The following is a 15,351-nucleotide window of genomic DNA, read 5'->3' on the forward strand; positions in this document are numbered from 1 at the left end:
CAGCATACTCTGCATCGGTACATTGTGTGTTGCCTGTATACACCCCTCTGTCTATGCCCATTCATTCTGATTGATAACTGGGTGGCAGTCATGCAGATGGACGAGGTGCATTCAAGTTCTAAGGCCTCCGATTTTTTTTCTCCGGACTGGAAAGAGATAGAAACATGTGCATTGTTTTAAAATGAGGCCGCGTTCATTGTCAATATGTCCCAGAGATGGCAACACCGTACGGCAGATGGAATTTTACCACCAGTGGCGAGAATGAGAACTGTTTTAAATACTTAAAATGGCGACGTTTTCCTTACTTGAACAGCGTGCAATCATTCGTTTTCTGAATTTGCATGGTGTGAAACCAATTGAAATTCATCAACAGTTGAAGGAGACATGTGGTGATGGAGTTATGGATGTGTCGAAAGTGCGTTTGCGGGTGCGACAGTTTAATGAAGGCAGAACATCGTGTGACAACAAACCGAAACAACCTCGGGCTCGCACAAACCGGTCTGACGACATGATCGAGAAAGTGGAGAGAATTGTTTTGGAGGATCGCCCCCAGACTTGGCATTTCTGTGGGTTCTGTGCACACAATCCTGCATGACGACCTGAAAATGCGAAAAGTGTCATCCAGGTGGGTGCCACGAATGCTGACGGACGACCACATGGCTGCCCGTGTGGCATGTTGACAAGCAATGTTGACGCGCAACGACAGCATGAATGGGACTTTCTTTTTGTCAGTTGTGACAATGGATGAGACGTGGATGCCATTTTTCAATCCAGAAACAAAGCGCCAGTCAGCTCAATGGCAGCACACAGATTCACCACCACCAAAAAAATTTCGGGTAACCGCCAGTGCTGAAAAAATGATGGTATCCATGTTCTGGGACAGCGAGGGCGTAATCCTTACCCATTGCGTTCCAAAGGGCACTACGGTAACAGGTGCATCCTACGAAAATGTTTTGAAGAATAAATTCCTTCCTGCACTGCAACAAAAACATCCGGGAAGGGCTGCGCGTGTGCTGTTTCACCAAGACAACGCACCCGCACATCGAGCTAATGTTACGCAACAGTTTCTTCGTGATAACAACTTTGAAGTGATTCCTCGTGCTCCCTACTCACCTGACCTGGCTCCTAGTGACTTTTGGCTTTTTCCAACAATGAAAGACACTCTCCGTGGCCGCACATTCACCAGCCGTGCTGCTATTGCCTCAGCGATTTTCCAGTGGTCAAAACAGACTCCTAAAGAAGCCTTCGCCGCTGCCATGGAATCATGGCGTCAGCGTTGTGAAAAATGTGTACGTCTGCAGGGCGATTACGTCGAGAAGTAATGCCAGTTTCATCGATTTTGGGTGAGTAGTTAATTAGAAAAAAAATCGGAGGCCTTAGAACTTGAATGCACCTTGTAAAAGGCCGAACAGTGTTTACATAACAGCTGGTTTAAGACATGTATCATCTCACAGGTAGTATATGTTTTGCCAGTTACAGGGCTGGAATACGTGGTGGTAGGAGGGTGCATAGGGGAAGTCCGCAGAGGGTACGTTCACAGGTGTAGGAACCATAGGTTGGGGAGATGGGTGCAGAAGAAGCTATTCTAGGTGTGGTGGGCAAAATCTCTAACAGAATGGATCTCATTTCAGGGGAGGATTTTAGGTATTCATGGCCTTGTCGAAGTAGCTGACTGATACAGTCAAGACCAGGATAATAGTGGGTGACCAGTGGCATGCTCTGATTTTTTTTTTTAAGGATCAGCAGTACCAGGATTGGATGTGATGGCCCAGGAAATCTGCTTCTGAACTAGGCTGTTGGGATAATTACGTTCAGTTAAGGCTGAAGTGAGAGTGATGGTGTACTGCTGTAAAGAGTCTGCCTCCGAACAAATACATTGCCAAGGCTGTATGGGAGGGAACGTTTGACATGGAAAGAATGGCAACTGTTAAAATGTAAGTACTGTTGTTTGTAAGTAGGTCTGATGTGGATGGAAGTGTGTAGCTGGCCTTCAGTGAGAATGAGACCAACATCAAGGGAAGTGTCATGGGATTCAGAGTAGGACCATGTGAAATTTAATTGGGAGAAGGTATTTAGAGATTCCAGACCCTATGCTCCTTCTGCACCCATCTCCCCACCCTATTATTCCTATCCCTGTGACAGACCCCACTGCAAGACTTGTCCTATGCACCTTCCTGCCACCACCTATTCCAGCCCTGTAACTCGCAAAACATATACTATCAAAGGAAGAGCCATCTATGAAATGACACATGTCATATACCGGCTATCATGTAAACAATATCTGGCCTTCTACATCAGCATGACTACCATTAAATTATCAATTAGGAAGAATGGGCACAGGCAGAGAGTGTATACTGGCCATACACAAAATCCTGTTGCAGAGCATGATGTACAACATGACAGTCATGATCTCGGTGCCTTTTTCACCGTATGTGCCATCTGGGTTCTTCCCCCAGAAACGAGTTTCTCAGAACTCCGCAGATGGGATCTAGCACTATAACATCTCCTCTGTTCTCGCCTCCCATGTGGCCTTAATTTACATTACTTCCTTCCATCTCAGCATTTCTTCACAGGAACTACTCCTTTCTTCACTCCATTTTTGTTTTCTACATCCTTTATTTTCTGACTTGTCTATTTTTCACTGTTCCCCCTCCCTTCTGAGTTACATACAATGCACTTAGCTCTTTACTCCTATCAACTCATGCACAATGTCTTAGTAGTAATCTCTGTCTTGCATATTATCCTGTTTTTCACTTTTAAGCTCTCAGGTTTTCAAATCTAGTCCAGTGCAGTCCCCAACAAACAGTCTTTCTTTCTAATCCTGTCTGGTAAGTCTTTCCTCACCTGGGGTTCTGGGCGACTTTTTTGACTGCCATTGGTGTGTGTGTGTATGTATGTATGTGTGTGTGTGTGTGTGTGTGTGTGTGTGTGTGTGTGTGTGTGTGTGTGTGTGTTCCTAAGGCACCAAACTGCTGAGGTCATTGGTCCCTAGACTTACACACTACTTAAACTATCTTACGTTAAGGACAACACAGACACCCATGCCCGAGGGAGGACTCGAACCTCTGGCGGGAGGAGCCACACAATTCGTGACAGGGCGCCTCCAACCGTGCGGCCACTCTGAGCGGCTGCCGCCTGGTGAGCAGACTTCTCATCTATCCATTTACATTATATTAACAACATGAAAAGGATGGATTGCTATTCACGATACAGAGGAAATGTTGAATGGCAGACGGGCACAGTGAAAAAAAGACTGCTAGATACTATTAGGTATTGGACTTAAGTCCTTCATCAGATGTCGAAAAACACACACACATTCACACAAACCTAACTCACACACAAATGGCCACTGTCATCTCTGGGTACCAAGGCCCTGAATTGGGCTGTGGCACCTGGAGACCACAGTCACCATGTGTGTGCATGTGTGTTCCGTACATCTGATGAAGGACGTAGAGAGACAGCTAATGGTATCTAGCAGTCTTTTTTTCACTGTGCCTGCCTGTCATTCTAACACCTCCTCAGTGTTGTGAATAGCAATGTATCTTTTTCATATTGTTGAAATAGAACATTTTCAGTATTAATTTTTAAGAGTATTGATAAAGAAGTGACATTAAATTGTATTGCCACTTCTGCAAAAGTACTCCTTTTGCCTATTATATATTTTAAAACTAAATCAAGTGCTCAATCATTAATTAAGGATGGAATGTAACAAGACTGATCTTATTTCCATTTACTATATGTGACATACCTTGAATATTTCTCAGAGTCATAAATTAAAAGTGTCATCTTCTTGCCAGGAAGTGATGATGCAACAGATAATACAGACGCAATAAATATGCCTGACTGCATCTGACTCTTAACCATATCCCAAGTCCATATCAACAAAGCATAGTCCTCTTCTTTGTACTTTGTAATCACTTCCAGCTATATTAATAACATATAAGATTTTATTATAACAGTTCCTGTGGTTTTTCTACAGTGCATAACAAAAAATATTGTAACAATATTATTCAATGACAAACAAGCTACCATCTAAATATTAAACATTTTTAGGACTTATGGATTACGTATCTGAAACTGACCAATCCATGCTTCAAACCCAGCAGGTTCTCTGTACCCACACAATAGCTAAATGTGTTAAAGCACCTATTTCGGGGATTGGACAGGTGCACCAGCTCCGGATGAAACCTGCCTCACGGATTAATGCTGGGGCCAGTGTGCCATCTGGTTTGTAAGCAGTTTCTCAGCTGTATTCTACATCCACTTAAGCAAATAGAGGCCTGGTACCCACATTCCATGTCAGTTACACAATGCACAACCACACAGAAAAGCGATATCACTTTAACAATGTGATACACACTGGACACTGACAGAAGGGTACATGTATTCCTCTCCATAAGGTGGGAGAGGGCAGGGGGGAGGGGGAGGCTGGTAGTAGCTTTAAAATGCCTTTGCGAATGGTGACTCCATCTTAATAATAGCCTATATATAGGTATGGTTCTCCACAAATTTGGAGAAGTATTATACCAGTTGCAACATGGCATTAGTTACTTTACATGGATACTTTAACATGGTTACTTTTACATGGATGTACGTACAAGCTTGGGGAACTTTTTATAATAATGTATAGTGTCAAAGCTTTCCATTTTCTTTTCACAAATGTTCAATATACCCTCCACTGAACACACAACAAACATCCCAATGCTAATCAAACCCATAACACACTTCTATAAGCATGTCTAGAGATACTGGCTACAACTAGGGAGCATGAAAGTGTACAACTTGATTGTTATGGGAACACAGCACAACATAAAATGTCACTGAAGTTGGGCACTTGCACATTTATTTTTCATTTTTGTGGTATGCTGGGCTGACTGAAGTTGCAAATTTCCTGCCCCCCCCCCCCTCTCATGACAATGGTAGCGGGAAGAGAGGAAGCTGTTCGCGGTGGAGTTCTGTGGAGGAGGACCAGATCAGTGAATGATGCCTCAGCAGCAGCAGTGACCAATCAATGTAACACTGCCTCCACCACTCCCCCTCCACCCCACAGCTGCAGCTGCTATTTGACACTGCCACCTCGTCATATAGCTGCTGACACAACTCGACTGAGGGACTGTAAAGAGGTAGCATAATTGTTAAAAGAAAAGAAAAAATTCCTTGACGTCTATATTTATGTGCTGCTCCATGACTCTGCTGTCCATATCTTTATTCTTGGCTTGTGTGTAACTTCTGTGTTTTTCTTTCAGTAAATGTGTTTTTTTTTTATCCAGGGTGAAATTAAAAAGTTAATAAAATGTCTTCTTGCCTTTAAATAATATTTTTCATCAGGTTATGGGCACAGTACACGTGTAAAGGCAAACAACATAGTTTAATTAAAACAATATTTGAAATGAGCCTATGTCTGTAAAGAAACATGACTTCTAGCGACGATTATAAGGTCAGCATTGATAAGCTTGAAGGACCTGACGACTGGGCCAAATGGAAATGGCCTATTTCTATGGTGCTGCGTTCATATGGACTAGAAGATATTATTAACGGTACGCGTGAATGTGTAGAGTCACCGCAAGATGCGACAAGTGCACAAAAAGAAGCGTATGTGGAATGGCACAAGGACGACACAAAGGCAGCAAGTCTTATAGCAAGTGCACTAAGTAAACCTGTTGCAGAACTCGTCTTAACGTGCAAGAATGCTAAAGAAATCTGGGACAAATTACGCGCCCAATTTGAACGTAGCAGTACTCAGCGTTTGAATATGTTGATTGAAACATTTTTCCGTATTAAACGTGATGAAATGGAAGATATTAGTGCACATGTGGCCAAACTGCAAAAGTTATTTGTGGACCTGAACAATGAATTAGCAAAACATAAAGAAAATACGCTATCTGAAAGAATCTTAAATGGTCGAATTTTGTCTACACTGGGAAAAGACTACAACAATTTTAAGGATCTCTGGGATACGAAACCAACAGAAAAGCAAAGCTTGAATTTATTGATTGAAAAACTCTGTACTATTGAAATGCGTGAACAAGACATTAGTGGAAGTGCAGCTTTTGTCGTTTCTAAAACAAGAAAATGGCAAACAAGTAATCAGCAAGTAAAGATGATGAAGTCACAACTAAAACAGAAGTTTCCATGTAATATATGCAAACAATCAGGTCACTGGGCAGCAGAGTGTCCACAGAACACTCGTGACAGCACTAAAAGAAAAGAGAAGAAGCGAGAAAGTGAACATGCTGCATTTACTTCATACACTATGGGAGTGTGTACCAGTAATCACACTGACCCAAATAAATGGTATTGCGACAGTGGCGCTACAAATCATATCACTCCCAACAAACAGTATTTATTTTTGTATAGTGAATTTGATGTTCCTCAAGTAATTTCATTGGGAAAACAAGATGTCAAAATGTGTGCGTACGGTCAAGGAACAGTTTACATCTAAATTCGACGAAACAATAAATGGTACAATGCTAGAATGGACAATGTTTTGTACGTCCCTGATGCAAGTGCTAATTTGTTCTCTGTGAGAGCCATTGCCTGCAGAGGCTACAGTACTAATTTTAGTTATAATAATGTCTGTGTTCGAAAACAAGTCAGTGGCAATATTGTTATGACAGGTTATGTGAAAAATGGACTTTATGTGTTGAACATGCGTGTTGTTAGAAATGCAAATATGAATTGTGTGAACTTGATGACTTCATCCGAAACATTGCAAGTGTACCATGAAAGGTTTGGTCATCAAAATAAACAACATGTAAAGAATATTTTAAAAGGAATGAACGTTAATGTGGAAGATGCCAAGAGCGAATTTTGTGACGGCTGTGCGGTTGGAAAGATGCATAGGCTGCCATTCAAAACACAAACAATACGCGTTACCAGTACTGGTGAATTAATCCACACGGATGTCAATGGACCATTGAGCACGAAATCTTTTGGAGGCAAGCATTATTATGTATGTTTCAAAGACGATTTTAGTAAATTTCGTCGAATTTTCTTTTTAAGACACAAAAGTTAAGTGTGTACTGTTCTTAAGTAGTTTTTAAATGAAGTACGAACTAATGGACATGTTGTCAAACAATTTAGATGTGATGGTGGCAAAGAATTTAACAATAAGAATGTCAGTGAACTGCTTGCAGACAGGGGAATAGAGCTACTGATTCCTCCTCCTTACACTCCTGAACAAAATGGTGTGGCTGAACGGGAAAATAGGACCATTGTTGAAGCTGCACGGTCAATGCTAAATCCGAGTAAATTACCTAAAGGGTTGTGGGCAGAGGCATGTAACACAGCAGTATACCTAATAAATCTTACTGGAAAATCTTCAGTTGAAAATAAAACCCCTTATGAATTATGGTTTAATCGACCAGTAGGACGACTTGATCATCTCAGAATTTTTGGCACAGGCTGCTATATTCACATTAACAAACAATTCCGTTCCAAGTTTGATGATAAGGCAGTTTTTGGACGACTTGTTGAATATGTTAATGACAAAGATGGGTTTAGAGTTTGGATTCCATCTAAAAGAAAAGTGGTGTTGAGTCACGACGTGAAATTTAAGCCAAATTCATCTAAAGATGACCAATGTAAATCTCCTAGGCTGTACACTTCTGGAGGGGAAAAAAAAGGGCACTCTCGATTCTAGAGAAAGTCAAGAGTCGAGTGAATCTGATGAAAATAAAGAATTAACAAAATTTCTAAAAGCAGAAGCTGCTGAATCTTCTAATGAAGAGAAACAGAAGAATAAAAGACAACAAAGAAAACCAATCTGGATGGAAAGTGGTGAATTTTGTATGGCAACAAAAGTTGATGCACTTGAATACAAAGATCCAAACTCTTTTTTCAGAAATATTGCAGTCAAACGAGAAGGAAGAATGGATGCAAGCTATTAGTGAAGAACTTCAATCACTAAAGAAAAACAATACCTGGGTGCTGGTTGACCGTCCGAAGAATGCCAAAGTATTGCAAAACCGAAGAAGAATGAAAGATTTATGCTGATGCAGATTTCGCAGGTGATAACTGGACAAGGCGCTCAACAACTGGAATTCTTGCAAAGTACTCAGGTGGTGTAGTGTCATGGACAAGTCAGTTGCAGAAAGTAGTGGCCACATCCACAACCGAGGCGGAAATAATTGCAGCTAGTGAAGGAGCAAAAGAGTTAGTTTGGTTACGTCATCTGCTATCAGAATTAGTGGAAATGTTGGGGCAGCCTCCAGTTCTTTACATTGACAATGCTAGTGCATTGAAGTTAGCAAAAAATCCAGAATATCATCGACATTCTAAACATATAGAGGTCTGACATTTCTATGTTCGTGAAAGATATCCGAACGGTGAGATTTTCTTGGAACACATTGATGGACACAACCAGTTGGCAGATATTTTGACGAAACCCCTTGAACGAGTTCGATTTAATTTTCTATGTTCAGAAATTGGCATGCAAGAGACAAAGCAATAATTTCATGATTTTTTCTTTTGGAGGAAGTGTTAAAAGAAAAAAATTCCTTGATGTCTATATTTATGTGCTGCTCCATGACTCTGCTGTCAGTATCTTTATTCTTGGCTCGTGTGTAACTTCTGTGTTTTTCTTTCAGTAAATGTGTTTTTTTTTCGTATCCAGGGTGTAATTACAAAGTTAATAAAATGTTTTCTTGCCTTTAAATTATATTTTTACTAACCCCCACTGTCACAATAATACAAACATATAAGCATTATATTGGTAGGACTGAAGGCTACCATTAACTACATCCTATTATGAAAATATGTATGTATACTGAGATGACAAAAGTCACGGGATACCTCCTAATATCATATCAGACCTCGAATTGTCCGGCATATTGCAGCAATTTGATGTGGCATGAACTCAACAAGTCGTTGGAAGTCTCCTGCAGAAATATTGAGCTATGGTGCCTGTATTGCCATCTATAATTGCGAAAGTGTGCCAGCGCAGGGTTTTGTGCACAAACTGACCTCTCAATTATGCCCCATAAATTTTTGATGGATTTCATGTTGGGCAATCTGGGTGGCTAAAACGCTTGCTCTCAGTATACAGCATATTCTACAAACCAATCATGAACAATTATGGTCTTGTGACACAGTACATTGCATCCAAAAAAATTCCATCATTGTTTAGGAATGTGAGGACCATGAGTCGCTCCAAATGGTCAGTGAATGGTGCAGTTGGACCAGAGGACCCAGTCCATTCCATGTAAACACAGCCCATGCCATTATGGAGCCACTACCAGCTTGCACAGTGGCAACTTGGGTCCATGGCTTCATGGGGTCTGCACCACACCCAAACCCCACCATCAGTTGTTACCAACTAAAATTAGGATTCATCTGACCAGTCCTGGGTTTTCCAGTTGCCTAGGGTCCAACAGATATGGTCACAAGCCCAGGAGAGGCACTGCAGGCGATATGTTGTTAGCAAAGACACTCATGTTGCTTGTCTTGATACCATATCCCATTAATGCTGAATTTCACTGCACTTTCCTAATGGATACATTCATCATAAGCCTCACATTGACTTCTGTGGTTGTTCCACACAGTGTTGCTAGTCTGTTAGCACTAACAACTCCATGCAAATGCCGCTGCTCTTGGCCATTAAGTGAAGGATGTCAGCCACTGCATTGTCTGTGATGAGAGGTAATGCCTGAAATTTGGTATTCTCAGCACATTCTTGGCACTGTGGATATCGGAACATTGAATTCCTTAATGATTTCCAAATGGAATGTCCCAGGCTTCTAGTTCCAACGACCATTCTATGTTGAAAGACTTAATTCCTGTTGTGTGGCGATAGTCATGTTGGATGCCTTTCCATATGAATCACCTGCATACATATGACAGCTCCACCAATCCCCTGTCCTTTTATACCTTGTGTAAATAATACTACTGACATCAGTATGTGTGTGTATTGCTATCCCATGACTTTTTTCTCCTCTATGTATGTATTTTCCACATCTCCTCCTAAGCCACTGGTCCAATTTCAACCAAACTTTGTACAAATATCACTTGCTGTCTGGAAATCATTGCTGTGGGTGTAGAATCATCTATCTATCAAAGGGGTGGGGGGTGAACATCCAGTGTTTGAGAATGAGAGCACTTACAGACGTGAAACAAATTTTACACATAATTTCAAAGCTTTATAAAACTTTTTCTCATTGACAACACACACAAAACAATGAAATGAAAAAAGTTTATCACTTACTACATTTCCACTGTTCATCCATTAAAACTACTGCATGGAGCATCACATTTTAATTTATTACTTCTTTACTACACACTATATTTGTAACACATTTTGCAGACGGTATTCACGGATATCAATGAACATATAATAAAAATTATATTACTGTACAACACACAATTCAGGAGGTATGTCATGAAATACAGAAATGTGTGAAACACTGCCACATCATGTATGATGTTTTAATTTATTATTTATTTACTATTACTTCTATTCACAACACATTCTGCAGACAGTGTCCACATCTGTCATTGAATTTACCAACAAAAATGTATAATTATGTAACTCATAGTGTAGGAGACATAACATCACAAACATTAAGCTGCACGAAAATGAAACTCCAGGGTGAAATTCGCTGAACATTCAGGTGAAATATGAGAACAAATAAGTGGGAAATTTACTTGACTAGTGCATACACAGGGAATTGAACGGGTAAAAGGATAATCCTATATCTCTGAAACATTTCAACCAAATTTGGTACACACATTAGTTACAACCTGTAAAGAAATACTGTGGGGGTAAGAACCACCACCCACTGACTAAAGTAAGCATGATAGCATGAAGAGAGAATGGGGAGAGGAGGAGATGGACAGACAGTGAGGGGGGAAGGAGGAGATGGGCACAGAGAAGGGGGGGGTGGGAGAGAAGAAAATGGACAGAGAAAGGAAAGAGCAGGAGATGGGCAGAGAGAGGGGGAGGAAGAGAGAGGCAGAGAGAGGGGGTGGAGGAGATGGGCAGAGAGAGAGAGAGAGAGAGAGAGAGAGAGAGAGAGAGAGAGAGAGGAGGGGGGAGAAGGAATTTGACTAATAAAAGAGGGGAATAAATACATACCCGGGAAATGTCTGGTATTAAGCTAGTAATAGCATGAGCTTACAATTTTTAAATTGTGAATCAAACATTAAAAATATTCATAATATTAAAATGATAGTAAAAACTTAGCCTGTGGTAATGCTGGGTCGATACAGTAATCTGGTAGTGTTGTTGCCAATGCAAAGTCCAGGTAAAGGAGGGAGGTTGGTGTTAAGAAATTGTAAAATTGATGCCAAACTCAAGATCCTCCAAAGGCAACAACCCCATTTACATCAGAAGGGAGCAATCACTCCAAAGCAAACTCAAGTTATATAGGATTATGGCATGAGCTCTCATAATGTTTGTAAGTTATGTGGTCCTTAGAGGAATGACTAATGAAATAAATAACTTTAAAAATGATTTTACGACATACCTTTACAATGAATTTAAGACTGTGGATATTTTTAATCTTATGTTTGTGATTTAAGAGTTGAAAGCTTTATGTTATAGCTGTAGCCTTCAGGTCTTCCAATGAGTTTCATCAAGTGCCTAGTGCGGCTTGTTCAGTAGCACTTTTACCAAGGTATTAATAAAGGAAATATATTCCCTCAATGAGTCTGCTTGGGTATAGTTTTTACTGAAACTGATTCTGAATTTTGTTTTGAGAGTTCTAATTTTGCACCTGATGGCAATAGCTGAAATGTAGTGATAAATCAACATATTTTAAGTGATCCAAATAGCTCTATTTTCCAAATTTTAACTGAAGTGTTGTCCATATCCGTTTGGTGAGTCACTATGTAACATATCTGAGTACCTGCAGCTTTATGTAGAAGTTGGTTCGAGTTCGTAATGTAATTTTTTAGTTTCCAGAATGAAGTTTTTCAAGCTGCAGTGGGTTGTGTGCTGATGTGAAACTTCCTGACACATTACAACTGTGTGCCAGAGTGGGACTCGAACCCAAGATCTCTGTCTTTCGTGAGCAAATGCTCTATTGACTGAGCTACACAAGGCATGACTCACGACATGTCCTCAAAGTTTTTATGTATTTTATAATTGCCTATTTCCCTTCTTTTCAAATGGATCAACTGATGACAGTCTTATAAGAAGTTAAATGAAATGATCATATGGTGTTAATGGCTGGCAGAGCCCATCTGGGGTTGTTCGGCCGCATGGTGCAAGTCTTTCTATTTGATGCCACTTTGGCGATCAATGCAGGTGAGATGAAGCGATTAGGACACCACAAACACCCTGGCTCTGAGTGAAGAAAATCTCCGACTCAGCCAAGAATTGAAATGTGGTCCTATGATCTACAGCCACCTTGCTAACCAGTAGACCATGGGCTGCGGACTTTCTAAGAAGTCAAAACCAGGCATTATGCCATTTGTGTCACTTGACACTTGAAAACACACCCTGCATTCACCAAAACTGAACTTTAATGTAGACTTAGTTGTTACTTCAGGTTCGACTGTACCCCTTTCTCCTGTGCCTCCCAGTCAGTTGTGAACAGGGAGAATACCAACATGAAAGAACCATTCTAGAATTTTCAATTTCAAAGGTCAGTAAAATATTAAAATTTTTGCACGACCACATAAAACTGATGATATCACATGTCATTTGATCCACTTTGAGAACTGGCTTTCATCTCCAGGTAAAATATGCAAGAATCTTTAAAAATAGGTAATACTTTAACTATATAAAAAACAGAAAATCTGTTGGACTGAACAGTCTCTGATTAATGTAAAGTAAACAGTGGACAAAATGGATTGGAATAACGATAACAACACAAATTAGGAAAGATTGCTACCCATCACGAGTAGCAGGCAGGTGCATTTAAAGGTAGACTGTAGGATACTCTTCAGCTATCTGAAAAAGTACATCAGATGAAGAAGACATCCAAACACATTTTCATACAAGTGTAACTCATACAAATGTGGCTACTGTCGCCTCCAGGTACTGTGACCCCATTGTGGTGATTAGCTCTCTCGCCTAGGGTAGGTAGTGTGGGTAGAGAATAAGTGTGGAGTGAGAAAGGTAAGGGCTATTGGGGAAGGGGTGGGGGAAGATGCTGTTCATGTTGGGCAGCATACTCAACAAATGCATGGTCCATCTGTCCCTAAGCCATAGTTTGGTGGTGGCCTTCCATGTGCACAGACAGCTTGTTAGTTGTCATGTCCACACAGGATGTGGCATAGTGATTCAGTTAAGTTGGTAGACCCCATGGCTGCTTTCACACATGGCCCCAACCTTTGATGAGGTAAGGAATGCATGTGACTGGGACGGAGTAGGTGGTAGAGGGAAGATGCATGGGTTGGGTCTCTCATCTCGGTCTTTCACTGGGATATGAGCCATGGGGCAACAGCTGGAGGCAGGGAAGGAATAAGGGTGAACAAGGATACTGTGTAGCTTCAGTGGGTGGCAAAATATTATTGTGGGAGGGGTGGGGAGGTTAGTGGAGAGCATATTTCTGGTTTCAGGACATGATGAGTGGTAGCTGAAATCCTGGCAGTGAATACAATTCAGTTGATCTTCTCCTGGGTGGTACTGAGTCACAATGGCATGCTCCTTTGTGGCTGGACTGTGGGCGTGGTAGGTCACTGGTGAGATGGTGAGAGAAGGTGGAGACGGCCTGATTCGGGATAAGATGTGGGAGGCTGACTACAGTCTATGGATGCCTCAGGAAGGCCCTCGCCATATCTGAAGAGGTATTGTTCGTCAATGCAGATCCAACAATGAGTGACTTGACTGTATGGAAGGGGCTTTCTGGTGTCAAATGGGCAGCAGCTGTCAAAATGGAGGTACCGTTGGTGTTCGGTAGGTCCGAATCATCTTCTGTGCACTCACTACCCAGCTCACCTGATATCACTACTCATTGTAGTGGGGCAATGGCACCCAAGACAACAGTGGCTCTGTGTGTGTGTGTGTGTGTGTGTGTGTGTGTGTGTGTGTGTGTACGTTCAGACGAAGTCTGATATGACTGATGGTTTTGCAGTATTTTTTTCTTTTTCGTTATTGAAGCATTAATCTTTCTTTTAAAGATTCCTGTATATTTTAACTGAAGACAAGCACTTGCTCTCAAAATGTCTAGCAAAATCCTGAATTTTATGTGGTTGAGCCAAAGTTTTAACATTTTACTAACAGAACCTTTCTAATGATGACAATAGACTTTTCAGTCATCTGACTCACCTTCTGGCTGTCTTCGTCAATGCTGTGTTCGATGATCTGGCGCAGCCATGTAACAGTGCTTGGGATGGGCTGTGACTGCATACAACGTTCTACCTCTATTTCTTCCAAGGCAGACAACAGAGCTCCTCCAAACTTTTCTTGTATCAGTGCATTGTCCACAACAACCTTAATAGTCTGAAATCAGAAAAATAAATTTTCACTGTTTCTGAATTGCACATTCTACATTATTTCTTAATCTATAATTAGGTGAGTTCTGCTCTCAACAACTCTGCAGTAACTGAAAGCTTCGATAATTAAAACATTGATTGCCACATGCTTAGTGATGGAGGTTTCATCACCATGCCAGAAAAGGTACATGGTGTTAGGCTCTGCTGTGGACTCTTGCAACTGACTTGCAGGGCTCTTTGTACACTTGAGTTATTCTCTGATGAATTTCTGAACCCTGAACTCCTTCCACTGTCAGGACATGCACTACATGTCTATTTTTCTTTTGAAGCCTGCGAAAACAGATGTGAGCAGCAGAAAAATCATTCTGCAGTTGATTGCAAATGCCTGTTCTCTGAATTTTCTCATTCGTGCTTTTTGAAAAGAATGTAGTCTTCCCCACGGGATTCTCATTTGAGCTCATGAGTCATCTCCATAACACTTCCTGTTAATCTAACCTATCAGTAATAAAACATAGCTGCATGCTTCTGAATTGCTTCAATGTTTTCCTTTAATTTGATTTAGTGAGGGTTCCAAACACCTGAGCAGTACTCAAGAGTGGGTTGCGCAAGGGTTTTATGTGAGGTCTACTTTGTAAATGAGGTACATTTTCCTAAAACTTCCCCAATAAACCAACCACCTTCCCTATTACCATCCTTAAATGTGTTCATTCCATTTCATTACAGGATTCTTTTTCCTACTCCTCTACATCATCTTACATTTTTCTACAATTAGAGCAAGCTGCTACTTATCAGACCCAATTGACCTCGTGTTTAAGTCATCCTGTATCCTTCTACAGCCCCTCAAAGATGATACTTTCCCATATACAACAGCGCCATTAGCAAACAGTCGCAGATTGCTGCTCATCCTATTCGCCAGATAATTTATGTACACAGATAACGAGAATGGTCCTATCACACTACACTGGGTCAGTC

At 41.0% G+C, this 15,351-nt stretch overlaps 1 protein-coding gene across 8 annotated transcripts in view; it reads right to left on the reverse strand.

Annotated features, from left to right (window-relative positions):
• LOC126163219 (crossover junction endonuclease EME1) overlaps positions 1-15,351 on the reverse strand; it is a 219,609-nt gene that overhangs the window by 36,953 nt on the left and 167,305 nt on the right. For all 8 annotated transcript variants that reach the window (XM_049920166.1, XM_049920164.1, XM_049920162.1 and 5 more), the window contains 2 exons: positions 14,213-14,386; positions 3,749-3,924 (listed from right to left, as the gene is read on the reverse strand). In XM_049920166.1, the coding sequence (XP_049776123.1) occupies positions 3,749-3,924; positions 14,213-14,386 (350 nt within the window). The remainder of the gene's footprint in view (positions 1-3,748; positions 3,925-14,212; positions 14,387-15,351) is intronic.

This window comes from Schistocerca cancellata, chromosome 1 (genome assembly GCF_023864275.1).
Source record: "Schistocerca cancellata isolate TAMUIC-IGC-003103 chromosome 1, iqSchCanc2.1, whole genome shotgun sequence".
In the NCBI taxonomy this organism is placed as follows: Eukaryota; Metazoa; Arthropoda; class Insecta; order Orthoptera; family Acrididae; genus Schistocerca; species Schistocerca cancellata.